Consider the following 14,300-nt stretch of genomic DNA (forward strand, 5'->3'; position numbering starts at 1 on the left):
TCCCAAGCATAAATAAGGTAATGAGGCAAAATCTCTATTCCCTAGTGGCTCTGTTTCAAATTATTGACATTTTAGGTAAGTGGACATGAATGTTTGTCTCCACTTAGATGTGGATGGTGAGTCTTTTGTGGGTAGCAGTCCCAGCAAGTAGGTGTTTTCAGAATATGCCCTTAGTACAAACACATTTCACATCCACCAATCCACTGCCCCTCCTCTTTCTTCAGCTTCATCACCCCACCTTCTCCTTCTCCTCAAGCAAATTAGCAAAGGGGCTGAGGAAACCGAGAGGAGGTCTTCCTGCCAGCCGAAGCCCCCAGCACCTGCGATGCCTCTTGCTGAGGTTGAGCAGTGGGATCCCTTGCAGCCTTCATGGAAACCTGTGGTAGCAAACACGGCAGCCCCTCAGGGGGCTCCTCCTCCTGACTTCCAGTTTCTATCTCCCATTGATGTAGCAGTTGATCGTTGACCTCTCCCCTTCTAGACCTTCCATGACACATTTCCTGAACCACATATTTTAGTCTGTGATTTTTTTTTAACATTCATTTAACAAATATTTACTGAATCCCTGATCTGAGTCCTGCCTTCACCCAGATTATACTCTACTGGGGGCCTCTTCACTCTAGCCCTTTCCTGAGTACAGTCTTGCACCCTGATCCACTCATTTGTCTAAGCCGGAAACCGAGACGTCTAGCAAATTCCTCCTTCTCCTTCACAGCCTACGTCCAACTAGCTGTCAGACCTAGTTCCTTAAAGTCCTCAGATTTCGCCTCATCTCTCCACTCTCCTGCCTACAGTCCTGCAAAGCACTCCTGACTCCTGATCTGTTCCTCTTCCAGTTCATTCTCCATCCTTCAGCCAGAGTGATTTTCTAAACAAAGCACAAAGCATGTCCCTCCCCTGCACCCTAGGGCCTTACTGTCCTCACGAGGGAGTCCAGACTCCTCCGCTGAGCCCCTATCAGCCTCCTCTTACCTCCAGCCCAGCACTGTCCAAGAGAAATAGAATCCAAGTCACATACGTAATTTTAATTATTTCTGTAGACACATTTTTTAATGTAAAAGGAACATGTGAAATTAATTTTAATAATATACTTTAACCCACTATACTAAAAATACTATAATTCAACATGTAATTAATATAAAAATATCAATGAGCTATTTTGCCCTTTTTTTTCATACTAAGCCTTTGAAACCCAGCGAACATTTTATACTTACAGCATATCTCAGTTCCGATTACTCCCATTTTACGAGCCCAGTAGGTCCATGTAGCTAGTAGTCACCGTACTGGATACTGCAGCTGTGATCTCACGGTGTCTCATTCCCTTGGCCTCTCCACAAGCCCAGGAGAGTTCTTACCCCTTCTTCAGTCAGGAAACCCCTGGCTTGTCCTTCAAGATTCTGCTAAGCATTGCCTCCCAGAGGAAGCCTTCCCTAACTCGCTGGTCTGTGGAGATGTCCACTCTCTGCGGTACTAAATCCCACACGCTTCCCTATACAATTACACATCAATTCTATTTATCTGTCTTCCCCCACTGAGGAGGATTTACCATGGAGCTGGTGAAACTTAAGTTCTAGGGTCCATGTCTCCCCTACACAAACCCTTTCTAAGGCCTTGTATTTGATTTTGTACCAATAGTTTCATATTCTTTTTTTTTAAGGTTTTATTTATTTATTTGACAGAGAGAGACAGTGAGAGGGAACACAAGCAAGGGGAGTGTAAGAGGGAGAAGCAGTCTTCCTGCTGAGCAGGGAGCCCGACGCGGGGCTCGATCCCAGGACCCTGGGATCATGACCTGAGCTGAAGGCAGACGCTTAATGGCTGAGCCCCCCGGGCGCCCCTTGTATCCTTTTTCTTAGAGAGTATCAGGCACCACAAAATCTGGATCACCTCCCACTCTGCCAGGCTGAGCTCATCGAGGACTTGAGACTGGGCCTTTTTCTCAGGGTAACCCCAGACCCTACACAGGCCTCATATAAAAGGGATTCAATAAATGTTTGCGGAATGAATGCGGAATGACCATTGGAGTTCTTTAGGGCACAATCCTAGGGCCTCCCCCCCCACCCCCACTCTCTCTCTCTCTCAGCCAGTCCTCGATTTAATTACCACACATTTGTCGATGATTCACAAATTCCTATTTCTAGCCCGGAACTTGATCCTGAGCTTCAGGCCCATTTGGGCAACTGCCCCCTAGACATACCCACCTGGAGGTGACATAGGCATCCACACTCATCATTCCTGAGTGGAAACTCTAGAGTCTTCCTAAACCTATTCTTCCTCAAGTCTTCCCTTTTGCACTGGGTGAGACCACTATCTACCCTGCTGCTCAAGCTGAAAACCCGGCAGCATCCTCGACTTCTCCTGCTGTCTCTCCCTCACACCCACTTCATCACCAGTCCAGATGATTCTACCTTCAAAACGTCTCTCAAAGACATAACGCTGGATGCCCACAATAGCCTCGTAAATGGACTCCCTGTTCTTACCCTTGCACACCTACAGTTCCTTCTCTACACAGCAGTTAGAAGCGCCCTTTTAACTATGGACTATGAGAAACAAACTGAGGACTTCAGAGGGGAGGGGGGTGGGGGAATGGGATAGACCGGTGATGGGTAGTAAGGAGGGCACGTATTGCATGGTGCACTGGGTGTTATACACAACTAATGAATCATCGAGCCTTACATCGGAAACCGGGGATGTACTGTATGGTGACTAACATAATATAATAATAATAATAATAAAAAAATCATTAAAAAAAAAAAATAGAAGCGCCCTTTTAAATACGGCTCCTCATCACTTCCTGCCCTGCTGAGCTTCTGTTAAAAGCCACACTCCATATCTGACCCACAGGGCCCCACAGGAAGCCACTCCCACCTCCCCAGCGTTATCTTGTTCCACTGTCCCCTCACTCACTGACCACACTGGCTTCCAATTCTTTATTCTAATGCACCTTGCTCCTTCCGGGCTTGGAGGCTCTGCAAATGCTGTCCTCTTCCAGAGTTCTTCCCCATGTAGCACGGGGTGGTTTTTCTTCTCGTTCTGCAAATCTCTCTTTGGACCTTTCTCCCTCCGAGAAGCTTCTCCTGCTCTCCCTCGCTAAAGGGGGCCCACCACCTCCAGTCCCTCTCCACCACGCACATGCTTATTTCTTTCACAGCACTTGTCACTCTCTGAAATTATCTTGTTTTTTTTTTTTACTTGTTTAGCATCTATATGCCCACTCCCCCACACTAAATAATGTTGGTTTTCTATTTCCAATTTATTCAGGGGGCAGAATATCTAGAAATCATGCTGTTATTTGTAGAACGCCATGAATATCTAATTTCATATTTAATCAAATCATACACATTATGAGAAAGTATTACAGTGTGGCATGAATGCATGTAAAATCTCAATTACGGGCACACATGCATCCATGGAAACAACAAGCTATTGGGCCAGGCATGATCAGGTGCTGAGTTTTTCTGTTCCTATTCATTTGTTTCTTATTCGTTCATTTTGTCATCTGCTAGCACCGACTAGTAGGTGAACACTAAAGAAATGTTATGAGGAAAAGCCTTAAAATTGAGAATTCTACTCATCATCTTTTTCTGACAACCTGGAGGAAGCTAACTATTCAAGGGGTTAAAGGAGGGAACCCTGGGGCACCTGGCTGGCTCAGTCACTAGAGCATGCAACTCTTGGTCTCGGGGTTGTGAGTTCAAGGCCTACGATAGGTGTGGGGCCTACTTAAAAAATAAAAATAAAATTAAAATGTGTGAATATTATCTTGAAAGAAAGAAAGAGGGAGAGGAAGGAAGGAAGGAAGGAAGGAAGGAAGGAAGGAAGGAAGGAAGGAAGGAAGGAGGGAAGGAAGGAGATAAAAGGTAGGAAGGTGGGTGGGAACCCCTCAGCACAGGCTAGGAGGGGCTCTTTGGGAGCTTAGTGGATTCCCTGCGGCTTAGCATGAGTGGGGTCCACAGGTGCTGGAGAGGCCTTCCTGTTCACAGGGCTTCCTGTCCACAGTCCTGCTGTCTCCACAGCAGGCAGCTGGCTATACAGGCCACTGATAAAAGCCCTTGGGATAAATGTCAACCCTGACAAGAAAGGGGAGGACTGGCCGCCTTAGGAGGACCTGGTTTGTCTGCTTAGAGGGTCATGTTGGTTGGTTTCATTAAAAAACCTTGCCAGGAAAAAACAAAACAAAAAAACAAACAAACAGCCCCCAAGGCATTTACGGAAAGAGTGGCAGACTTTTCTCCAGAGTTTCACATTCTGAAGCATTCTTGAGGGCATGCTGTGGATAGGGACTCAAAGGGACCCCAAACAGGCTTGTTCCCCTCCCTGCCCAGATCCCTTTTTACCACTGGTGCCCCTCGGGCCATGTTGCCCATCAGCATCTCCTGCAGATGGCTGGTCCTTTCTAGCTAAGCTGGGAGCTCTCGCTACAAAGAAAGGTCTGAGCTGCTTCAACCAGACAGAGAAGGCTTTTTACGCCAGGCCAGAGCATCGGGTTTGCTGTTGTTGGCTTTCTGTGACTATGCATGGTCAAGGCAAGTCAGATAGTTATCATTTCGGGCTAGAATAAGCTCATGAGAGGTGTATAGTTTATATTCAGGTATACTTTATACACAGGTATAACGTTTCAAAGCAAGCTAAGTTAGACTGTGTCGATAATGGGGTCATAAAAGGCATCCCAAACCAATACATGCCAATTTGACCAATGTTGTCTAAAATATCTTAGCTTTGATTTTTTTTTTCAGCCAGTGTCAAAAGACAGGCTCTAAAATTGTTACGATGTGTCTATGTCTGATGCTACACCATTTATTTTTTCTAGAAATGCTCTTAAGAGAATTCTGGTTAGAATACTTTCCGCCCCCCCCCGCCCCCCAAAAAAACTTTATCCCAATTCTAGGTTGTCAGAGCAGAATAAAAAGTAAAGTGAAAGGCCCTCCAGCTCAGAAACTCTACAGATATCAGCTGGGTAAATATTCAGGAAGGAAATGAATCATTCTGTGCTGATCTCGTCTTCAAGTTGTTCAGGTAGAAAACCTGCAAAGACGTTGTACTCGGGAAAACAGCATGCGGCCACTCCCGTTCCTTGATGTATTGTCTGTGGCGGCTTTCCCGCTACAACCACAGAGCTGAGTAGTTGTGACAGAGACTGCATGGCCTGCAAAGCCCCAACTATTTACTGTCTGGCCCTTTATGGTAGAAGTCTGCCAACCCCGGCATGAGATCATCATCCCAGTCACGTTCTACATAAGCAATCTAAGGCCTGGCTGGAAAGCAAAGTGACTTTGTAGCACTTTGTATACGGTCCGTTCTGTTATAGTCACTCTTGTCTGTGCTCGTCCCTTCTACTGGAAGGGACACAATCTTTCCCCCACACTGCTTTTCATTTAAGCACTTACTGATAAAGGTTTGTTGAATCGCACTAACTTGCCCAGAGCAACAAGGGCAGTTTGCAGCGGAGCCTGGGTTAAAACCCAGAAATACAGTTTCACACGCCAGTGGTGAGAACCACCAATGAGCTACGGAGCCGGCTGAGTTAATCATCCTCTCTGAGCCTCAGTTTTCTCACCTGCAAGACGGAGGTTATAATCTATCCTTGTAGGGCTGTCGTGAGAAATTGTTGAGATCATGTATGTATGGAATAGGCCCTCCACAAGTAAGGATTCCCTCCCCACTCCTTTCTCTCTCTGCACTGGAGCCCCGGAACTGTTAGGGTTTCCTGAGGAAACTAAACCAAATGTTTATGCACCTCCTGCTAGAGACGAGAGCCCGGGCTCTCCTCTTGGGAGATACGAAGATTGTTTCCCCAGGCAGTGGCAGTGATGAGCCTGATGCTGCAGCCACCCCCTCCACACCTCACCGCAGGCTGGCAAGAGGCCCAGATGTCTTTCCTGTTCCGGTTTCTCTCCAAAGGGAGCTGGCCCACACTGCCCTCCACTTCTCTTCCTGCTGCTTGGACTTCTTGAGCACCTGTGGCTCTGACCTCACCTCCTCAGCGTCCCTCCCTGGCTCCTACCACTCTCTCTGGCCATCCCCCACTTCTCTCTGACTTCTTCACTTTGGAGCACGGCTGATTGAATAAACCACTTCCCTGGCCCCCTGCTTTCCTGGGGTGATGCTCAAAGAGGGAAACCATTAGTCAGGGAGAGGTGGAGTTGATGTATCGCCCGGAGTGAGAGAGTAAGGCTTGCTTATTTTCATGTTAAAGTAGAACAGTTTACAGGGGTAAGGACGCACACTTGCATAAACTGCGAAAACGAATGCCAACGCAGTTTATTAGATCAACGATCGGATTTCTAGAGAATGGTTTCATAAACTCAAAACCGAATGGCTTGCTCTCAGTCTATCAGTGAAGGCAGAATAATCTATTTCCCTCTGACCAGATCATAGATGTTAGCCAGCCAAACACAGACATAAATGTACAAGCAAAGACAGTTCCCTCTCTCTCTCTTTCTCTCTCTCTTTCCCTCTTCCTCCCTCTCTCTCTGGCTTTTAGACACCTGAGGTGAAATCCATATCCAGATGTTTAAAAAACCATTTCAAAATAGCCATAGTTCTTGTTATTTGGACTAACTTTTAGTGAGGAGGTGTTAATGCTGAAAAGTACTAACTATACTTTTTTTTTATTTAATTCTATTTTTTTAAAGATTTTATTTATTTATTTGTCAGAGAGAGAGAGAGCACACAAGCAGGGGGAGCAGCAGGCAGAGGGAGAAGCAGGCTCCCCGCTGAGCAGAGAGCCCAATGCTGGACTCGATCCAAGGACCCTGGGATCATGACCTGAGCTGAAGGCAGACATTTAACCAACTGAGCCACCCAGGCATCCCTTAAAGATTTTATTTTTAAGTAATGTCTGCACCCAATGTGGGGCTCAAACTGACAACCCCAAGATCAAGAGTCTCGTGTTCCACTGACTGAGCCAGCCAGGCACTGCTAGATTTTTTATTTTAAATAAATACAGATTGACTTTCAAGTATAGCCAATAATTCAACCTGTTTGTTCTTTTTTTAATAACGCTGTTAGTTAAAATTCATGCTGGATCTGCTTCAACAAAGAAGAACAGAGCTGTGATCGGCACCACTCTCACTGGTTGGCAAAGAGCTGCTACGAACGCCCTAGAAGTCCCTTAAGTAGGTTGCAAATTCTCCTTTGAAATCATGATTATGCTTCACTTGCTTGACAAGCTTTACTTTGATGGTCTAGCCCTCACAAAATGGAAAATTCAGAATCTGTAGAGTTTAAATAAAAACAGAATTACTGATAAGGACCGGGAGGCAAGTCCGAGGCACTTTGAGAACTGCTGGCCTGATGTATACCAAGGCATTAGATGCTTTTGTCAGAGGACGGTACCAGGCTCCATGGCCGACCTCAGCAAGGCATGCCCTGAGGACTTCATTAGGAGGGAGGCCCCTATTTCTTCATATTAAATGATGTAATGCTCTGAGCCTCCCTTTCTCTTTGAAGCTTCTGGCTTCATGGAGCAGTAGGCTGACAGGAAATACTGAATGAGGAGTTAGGATACTGGGTTCCCATTCTGGTTCTGATGCCTGCTGGCTGTCTAAGCTTGAGTAGGACATTGCTTCTTTTGGGGTCGTCTGCAAATACGGCAATTGGAGCTCAGTTGACCAAATAAGCACGGTGCAGGGCCAGCCAGAACTAAGCTCACTTGGACAATGATCGTTAGATGGGACCTTTTGGTGACTAGTTGGACTCTGTCGTTTCTGACAGAGAAAGGAAGGGAGAGACCCGTCCAAGGTCACATAGTTAGTTAGAGGCAGAATCAGATTAGAACCCAGATTTCCTGACTCCTTCTTCTGTGCTCTGGTCAGAGTACCACATCATCTCAGAAATCCTAAAGGAAGTACATTTCATCTCTCTTGCATTCTATATCTCCCAGACACACTGCTGAATTTGGTCTCCATCCTGCCCACTCATCAAAACTGCTCTGGATTAAGTAGCTAAGTCCTTCTATTCTTTGCACACAAAATTCTGCTCGCACCAGTGGCTTCTCTGAGACCTGAAAGAGGCAGGCTGAGAGCCAAACTTTGCTCAAACGCACGCTTTAGGATCAGGAAGGAAACAGGGTCTGTGTTCCCTAGGGTACCTCCTTTGGAGTCAGGGAACAAGAAATATTTTGAGATGAATTTTCAGAGATCACTTCCCCACTTTAATCTTATCTTCCAGGTTATTGAACCATGCAATGAACCTAGAAGGAGGGTCCCTCACAGGGGCAAAGATATTCTTACAAAAGAATTCTGGAGCCAAGAGAAGCCTCGGGGTTGGAGCTCTGGTATCTGGCCTCCACTCGACAACAGAGAGGGCCCTGCACCCAAGGCTAGTTTGTCAGTGAATGAGTGGAGCTCTCGTCTTCTCCAATATATCAAAAACAAAACAAAAACAAAAACAAAAACCTCCCCCTTGTCAGACCCCATCCAAGCCACCAGCTCCAAATCTGGAATGTGAACAAACAGGATTAAATGAGAGCGAGGGTGCTAGACGAACCCTAAACACTGTGCACATGGAAGAGATTATCATTTTTCCTTGCCTGATATCTCCTTGGATATTCTCCAAAGCCCAGCTCAAATGTCATTTCCAAAGACCCAGTCAGATCAACCCAAGTTCAAATCTTGGCTCCACTGCCTATTTGCTGTGTGACCTTCAACAGTGCTTTAACTTCATTAGGCCTCAGTTTCGTCCCCTGCCAATGGTGGTTCGTAGTAATAACCACTGGGTGATTGGGAGCTGAGCCAAGGTCACTCTTGCCAAGCGCCTGGCAAAGAATAGGACTTTAAATGTTGAATGAATAACAAAGGGAACCAGAGCACCCATCTCTTGAGGTCTGACCCAGCAATTTCCACTCTTCAGTCACTGGTTTCTCCCCATCTTTTTGCCCCAAAGGGACTACAGAAATGTAAGCCGGCCTGTCCTTACCTTGCTGAGGTCCCCTAGGGCCATGACCTTGGCCACTGGCCTCCTGCTGAGCTGCTCCTTCACCCAGACCTCGAGCTGCTTATTCCACTTCATGGTGAACACATAGAAAGCATAGGCCAGCAGCAACAGCAGGCTCTCCCACCAGGCAATGAGGCTGTCCAGGAAGAAGAGAATGAGCATTATCAGGTCAAGGATGTAGAAAGAGACATCACGGAATAAGGGCCACCATGTGAGATTGAGGATCTCCCGGGAGAAGAGGGCACAGGTGCCAATGACAAAGAGGATGTTGAACACAGCAGAGCCCACGATGGTACCGATGCCCACGTTGCTGTGGGAGATGAAGACACCAATGAGGGAGGTGAAGAGCTCGGGGGCAGAGCCTCCAGCAGCCATGAAGGTGGCACCTGCCACATCATCAGAGATCTGTAGTCTATCTGTGATGACACCCAGGGCTGGGACAAAGTACTCGTCACACACGATGGCCAAGGCCACAAACACGTACATCATGCCAAAGATGTGCAGGACCACCCAGCCCTGTCGCCGTTCCTCTATGCTGAACAAGTCCGGGGGGTACTCTGCCTTGGAGTGAAGGTCTGGCCAGCCAGGAGGCAGTGCTGAGGGACTGGAACTGGGTGCCTCCGGGACCGTAGCTGTTGTCAGGCTGGGGGAGGGAGCAGGGGGCACCGCTGGGGCTGGCTCCACAACCACACAGTGAGGGACCTGGATGGTTGGATTTGCCCTGACCTCTGAGGCTGGTGAGGTCCTGGGTGCTGTAGAAGGTTTCTTTGCCAACCCCCGAAAGGTGGTGGAGGATATTCCGAAGGTCAACGCACTGGTTCTAGACAAGGGATTCCTAATACTCCAGGCCGTAGGGGCTTTGGTTTCTGTTGGGCCATGGCCTGTTGTGCTGTGTATTGTCACTTGCCCCTCAGAGACGGCTGTGGTGTGCTCCAGGACCGTTCCAAGGGGAGTTGTCAGCTCGTTCTTTCCCACTAACCCCCAGGGCTTGGTTGATCTGTTATTGTCCGCTCTTCTGGGGGTAGTCAGGGTGTTCTCTTCTGTCATACTCCTTGGAGAAGTCAAGATGTTTGTTTCTATGTCATGTATCAGGGAAGTTGGGGTTTTATGAATTATTCCCTTGACAGTAGTTGGGGGGGTTTCCTCTACCATTCTCTTGGAAGGGTTGGCCTCCAATATTTTGGTGGTTGTCATAGTTTCACTGTCTTTCAGTGTTGTGCTGGGGGTGATCCCATGGCTCTTTGTCATTGTCATAAGTGTGGATGGGGCATAATTGCCTACTAGTCTAACAAATGGAGATGGGGTGTATTTCTTCACCTTTCCCCCGGCCTCAGTTGGGTGGTAGCTCTGCTTTTCTCTCCCGGGTGGTATTGTTGGGGTATGATTCTTTACTGTTGGCCTGCTTGAAGTTGGGGCGTAGTGATTCAGTACTCTACTGGGTGTGGCTGTGGTGTCTTCCTTCATTCTTTCTGTATCTGCTGCTGTTAGGCTGTAGTTATTCTTGGGTATTGTTGGAGTGGTGTTGGCTGTCCTTCTGGGTGGATTGGGGGTATTCTCCATTGCTATGCCAGGTGTTGCTTCATCCCCGCTCACTGTAGCTTGGGACACCAATGTGTCACCTGCCATTTCAGAGCTAGCTCTTGGAGGGTCACTGCTCACCATCATCATATCATCGCTGGGCAGGTCACGGCTGGCCAGTTTTACAGGGTGTTGGGAGGACACTGCTGCCCACAGTGAGGGGAGGCCCCGGGGGCTCCTCAGGTGCTGGTAGGTGGAACCGATGACCAACATTCCCAACAGGAAGAGGAGGCGACTCCAACGTAGCCGCTTTGGCCGGAGTAACCGCCTCTCCCATGTTCCCATTCTGATCAATTTCCCCATGATGGCCAGTTATGCCTGGTTACAGAAGACCTCTCATTCTGTCCATGGAAAGACGGGGTCTGTTCTGGGATTCAGGTTGGTGATCAGTGAAGATTTCTCCATGAAGCCCAGCCAGGGGGTATCCACAAACCTAGAGGGTAAAAAGAAAAAAAAAAAAAAAAGAGGTTATTTGCCCCTAAGAGGAGAGCTGGGATCCATTGAACCTTCACCTAGAAGAGTGATGACAATTCACGGAAGGGTCCTTGTGCTAGGAGGCAGTTGTTTCTGCTGGAACCAAACTACCCCTATTGCCTGTTCCAGAGAAAAATGCCTATCATGGGAAAAAAGCATTAGAGGCCCTTTGTGCTGTGTAGGCATACCAACAGCCCAGGATCCCTGCAAGAGGTCTGCCAGCACCCCTCAGGTCCAAGCCTAAGTTGCCGGGAGCTCAGTCATCCATCGTTGGTGCCCCAGGCCACAGATCTCACCTTGTCAAAGGCAGGAGGAAGTTAAGGAGACATGATTTTAAGCTTTAGACACAAACAGGCAGCAGTGGAAGGCAGACATCAAGGCTGCACGTGGGTGTTTTTTGGTTTTTTAGTTTGGACCCACTTAAAATAATTCCACAGGATCATCCAGAGAGGACAAAGCTAATGTCATGATGCTTCCCAGACAGTGTGATATGGTGGGAAGAACATGGAGAATGGAGTCAAAGGCCTGGATTTCCAGCCCTGCTGCTTTCCAGCTGTGCCTCTAGATAGGCAAACCTCACTGCCTCATCTGTGAAATCAGTGTGAGAGCAGATGGGTTGATTATGCAAAGATGATCCCTGGAAGGACATCTGGAGAAGGGAAACTGAGGTCAGGGTCCGAGGGAGACTTACTTTTCAGTATATCCTGATGTTCGGTTTAACCGTGTAACCTTTTTATCCCGTGCCATTTCATTATATTTTAAATTTAAGTTTAATTTATTTTAATAGAAATAACAATAGTAACAATAATACCTATGTCACAGGAATGTTGAGAGAGTAAAAAACCATAAGGTCTATGTAAAGCATTGTACAGAATCAAGTGCTACATAAGGGTTAATTTTATATAAAATTTTAATTTTATAATTATATATATATATAGGTTTAATTTTATATTCTTCAGGAGGGGAAGAAGAACATGAGGGCTCTGAAAAAATATTCAATTTATAAAGAAGGGCACTGAGGCTCAGCCCGAGTAAATATTTTTTAAATCTCCAGTTAGTGTCTACAGATTATTATAAAACAATAACTAGAAATGGTTGGTTTTGCATTTATAGGAATATATTAGAAGTGAGATGAGTAACTCTTCAAGTCTTAGGTCATTAAAGGAGGAATTACAGACACTAGTTAGTGCAACTCTCCATTTGAGACATGAAGAAACTGACATCCAGAGAGGAGCTGTGACTTGCTCAACACAACACAGCTAGTGAGCTGCAGTTCAGGTGAGCTTTCCAATGTCCCAATCTTCCCAGCACGCCATACAAATTAGAGACGCAAATGCATTTGTCTTAAAGCAAAAAAAGGAACAAGCAAAAGGAGATGTACAGACTAAGTACACTTCCTTTTCTACCCTTGATTCCTGTAACCGTCTTCCCACCATCTCCCTGCAGCTGCCTGTCCCTTGCCATAAACTCAGCTCCGTAGCAAGCCTGTCTGACTCTCCTAAAGAAACTTTGGAGGGTCTCTCTGTCTTTCTGGTGTGCCTCTGCTGTCTAACAGAGCTGAGCCGGCACCCCAGCTGACCCCTCCTATCTAATCACCTCATTTACCTTCAAACCTGGACATCTGAGTGTCTTCTTAGTTCTGGAAACATGTCAGAATCCAGGGTCTCAAAGAGTGAGTCTGAAGCTGGACAGCAGGAAACACCCCATTCTCCTGTCCCTAGCTCCCCTATGGAATCCTAATTCAAGGCAGGGTCGGGTGTGAAGGGCATCTCAGGGGAAGAATATCCAATCCCTGCTAATACCCACCTCTAAGAAGCTTATCAGGGCATTGTACAAGTTCTGGGTCCCAGCACCTCTGCCAGAGCCTAAAAGGGTGGACCTTCCACCAGGGAAACAGACGGGCTCTCCGCGGCCCCCTGCAGTCAACAGGGAAACTGGGGAAACTTCTCAAACTTGCTTCTAAGCTCTAGAAATGAGAGATGACGGTGCAGGGTTCCCATGCTTAGGGGGAGCAAAGATCTGGAAAGATTCAGAGGGTGCTCTGAGGGAACCAAGAGAAAGTGCCTGGGGGTTAACACCAGGCTTCGTTTGCTACTGTGTGATTCTAAATGTAATCTAAGTGTACATGTGGAGACAGTAATACCAGTCCTGCCTCGTTGTAGGGCAGATGCGAGAATCAAAATTAAAAAAGAGGGAATATCTGCTCGATTTCACTGTGGACCTAAACCTGCCCTAAGAAATCAACTTTATTTTAAAAGACGAAGGAATGTGGGGAAAATACTTTAAACTTTGAAGCATTTGGCACATGAAAAATATTTTATTAGGCCTAAGGGAAATCCTTGGTGGGGAGGGCACTCACAGATCTCCCAAGAGCAAGAGAGGACATCCCTAGATACCCAAGGAATTATGCCGCCAGCTCAGGGCCGGAGGTGTTGAAATGAAGGTGGGGTGAGGCCATGGGAACTTATGACCCTTCCCATTGACCTGGAAGCCATTTTAATCACCTAGCTCTGCCTGATTCTTACTGACTGCTCCTTTCTCCCCTCCCTGTTGTCCCCTCCCCCAAGATCACATACAGTTTTGATTATTCTCCCCTGAAGTAGTGGGTAATCCCTCACAGCTTCCCCCCTGCCCTACTTTATCCAGAGTGGCCTGTAAGGGTCAGAAGGCACCCAGCTCCCCCTCCTGAAGCACACAGGGGTGCCCACCCCCTGTGGAAGCACAGAGAGGGGGGCTGACCTCTGCTGCTCACCACGTCCTTGCCTCTAGGCTGCTGCAGGCAGACCCAGATCTAGTTACTTCCCGTCTCAGTGACCCAGCTGCCTAACAGCCTCAACCTAGCCCAGAAAGATGGAAAGAAGAGGGGTACCTGGATGGTTCAGTCAGTGCAGCATCTGATTCTAGATCTCAGGGCCATGAGTTCAAGACTCACATTGGGCTTAAAAAAAAAAAAAAAAAGATGGAAAAGAGGAACCCAATTCACAACGTAGAATTATGAGAGATCTTTCTTCCCCCCTAGAATAATTCCTCTATTTTTTACAATGCTATTTGTGCTATACAGGAAATTCAGGGGAGAACCAAATTCCCAGAAAAGGCATTCCTTTTCTCATGTACTTACAACTTTTGCCAAGGAGTTCTTTCTAGTGTCTAAACTAAATCTCACCTGCTGGGCTTGAGCCTGGTGCCCCCTGTCTTGTTCTCAGGGGATTGTGGCACACTCTGAAATTCACCAGGTTGCAGACAAGTCTGCTGCTCAGCCAAGAGTAGAAGCATCGCCGGGACTGGCAGGGTGAGTTCAGGCAAGTTAACTT

The 14,300-nt window shown here is 47.1% G+C and overlaps 1 protein-coding gene across 2 annotated transcripts in view; it reads right to left on the reverse strand.

Moving 5' to 3' along the window:
* Window positions 1-11,313, reverse strand: part of SLC24A1 (solute carrier family 24 member 1) — a 29,619-nt gene extending 18,306 nt beyond the window's left edge. For both annotated transcript variants that reach the window (XM_040643093.1, XM_040643092.1), the window contains exon 1: window positions 8,920-11,313. In XM_040643093.1, the coding sequence (XP_040499027.1) occupies window positions 8,920-10,818 (1,899 nt within the window). In that variant the 5' untranslated portion in view covers window positions 10,819-11,313. The remainder of the gene's footprint in view (window positions 1-8,919) is intronic.
* Between the last annotated feature and the right edge of the window lie 2,987 nt (window positions 11,314-14,300).

This window comes from Ursus maritimus, unplaced genomic scaffold (genome assembly GCF_017311325.1).
Source record: "Ursus maritimus isolate PB19 unplaced genomic scaffold, ASM1731132v1 scaffold_27, whole genome shotgun sequence".
Taxonomy (NCBI): Eukaryota; Metazoa; Chordata; class Mammalia; order Carnivora; family Ursidae; genus Ursus; species Ursus maritimus.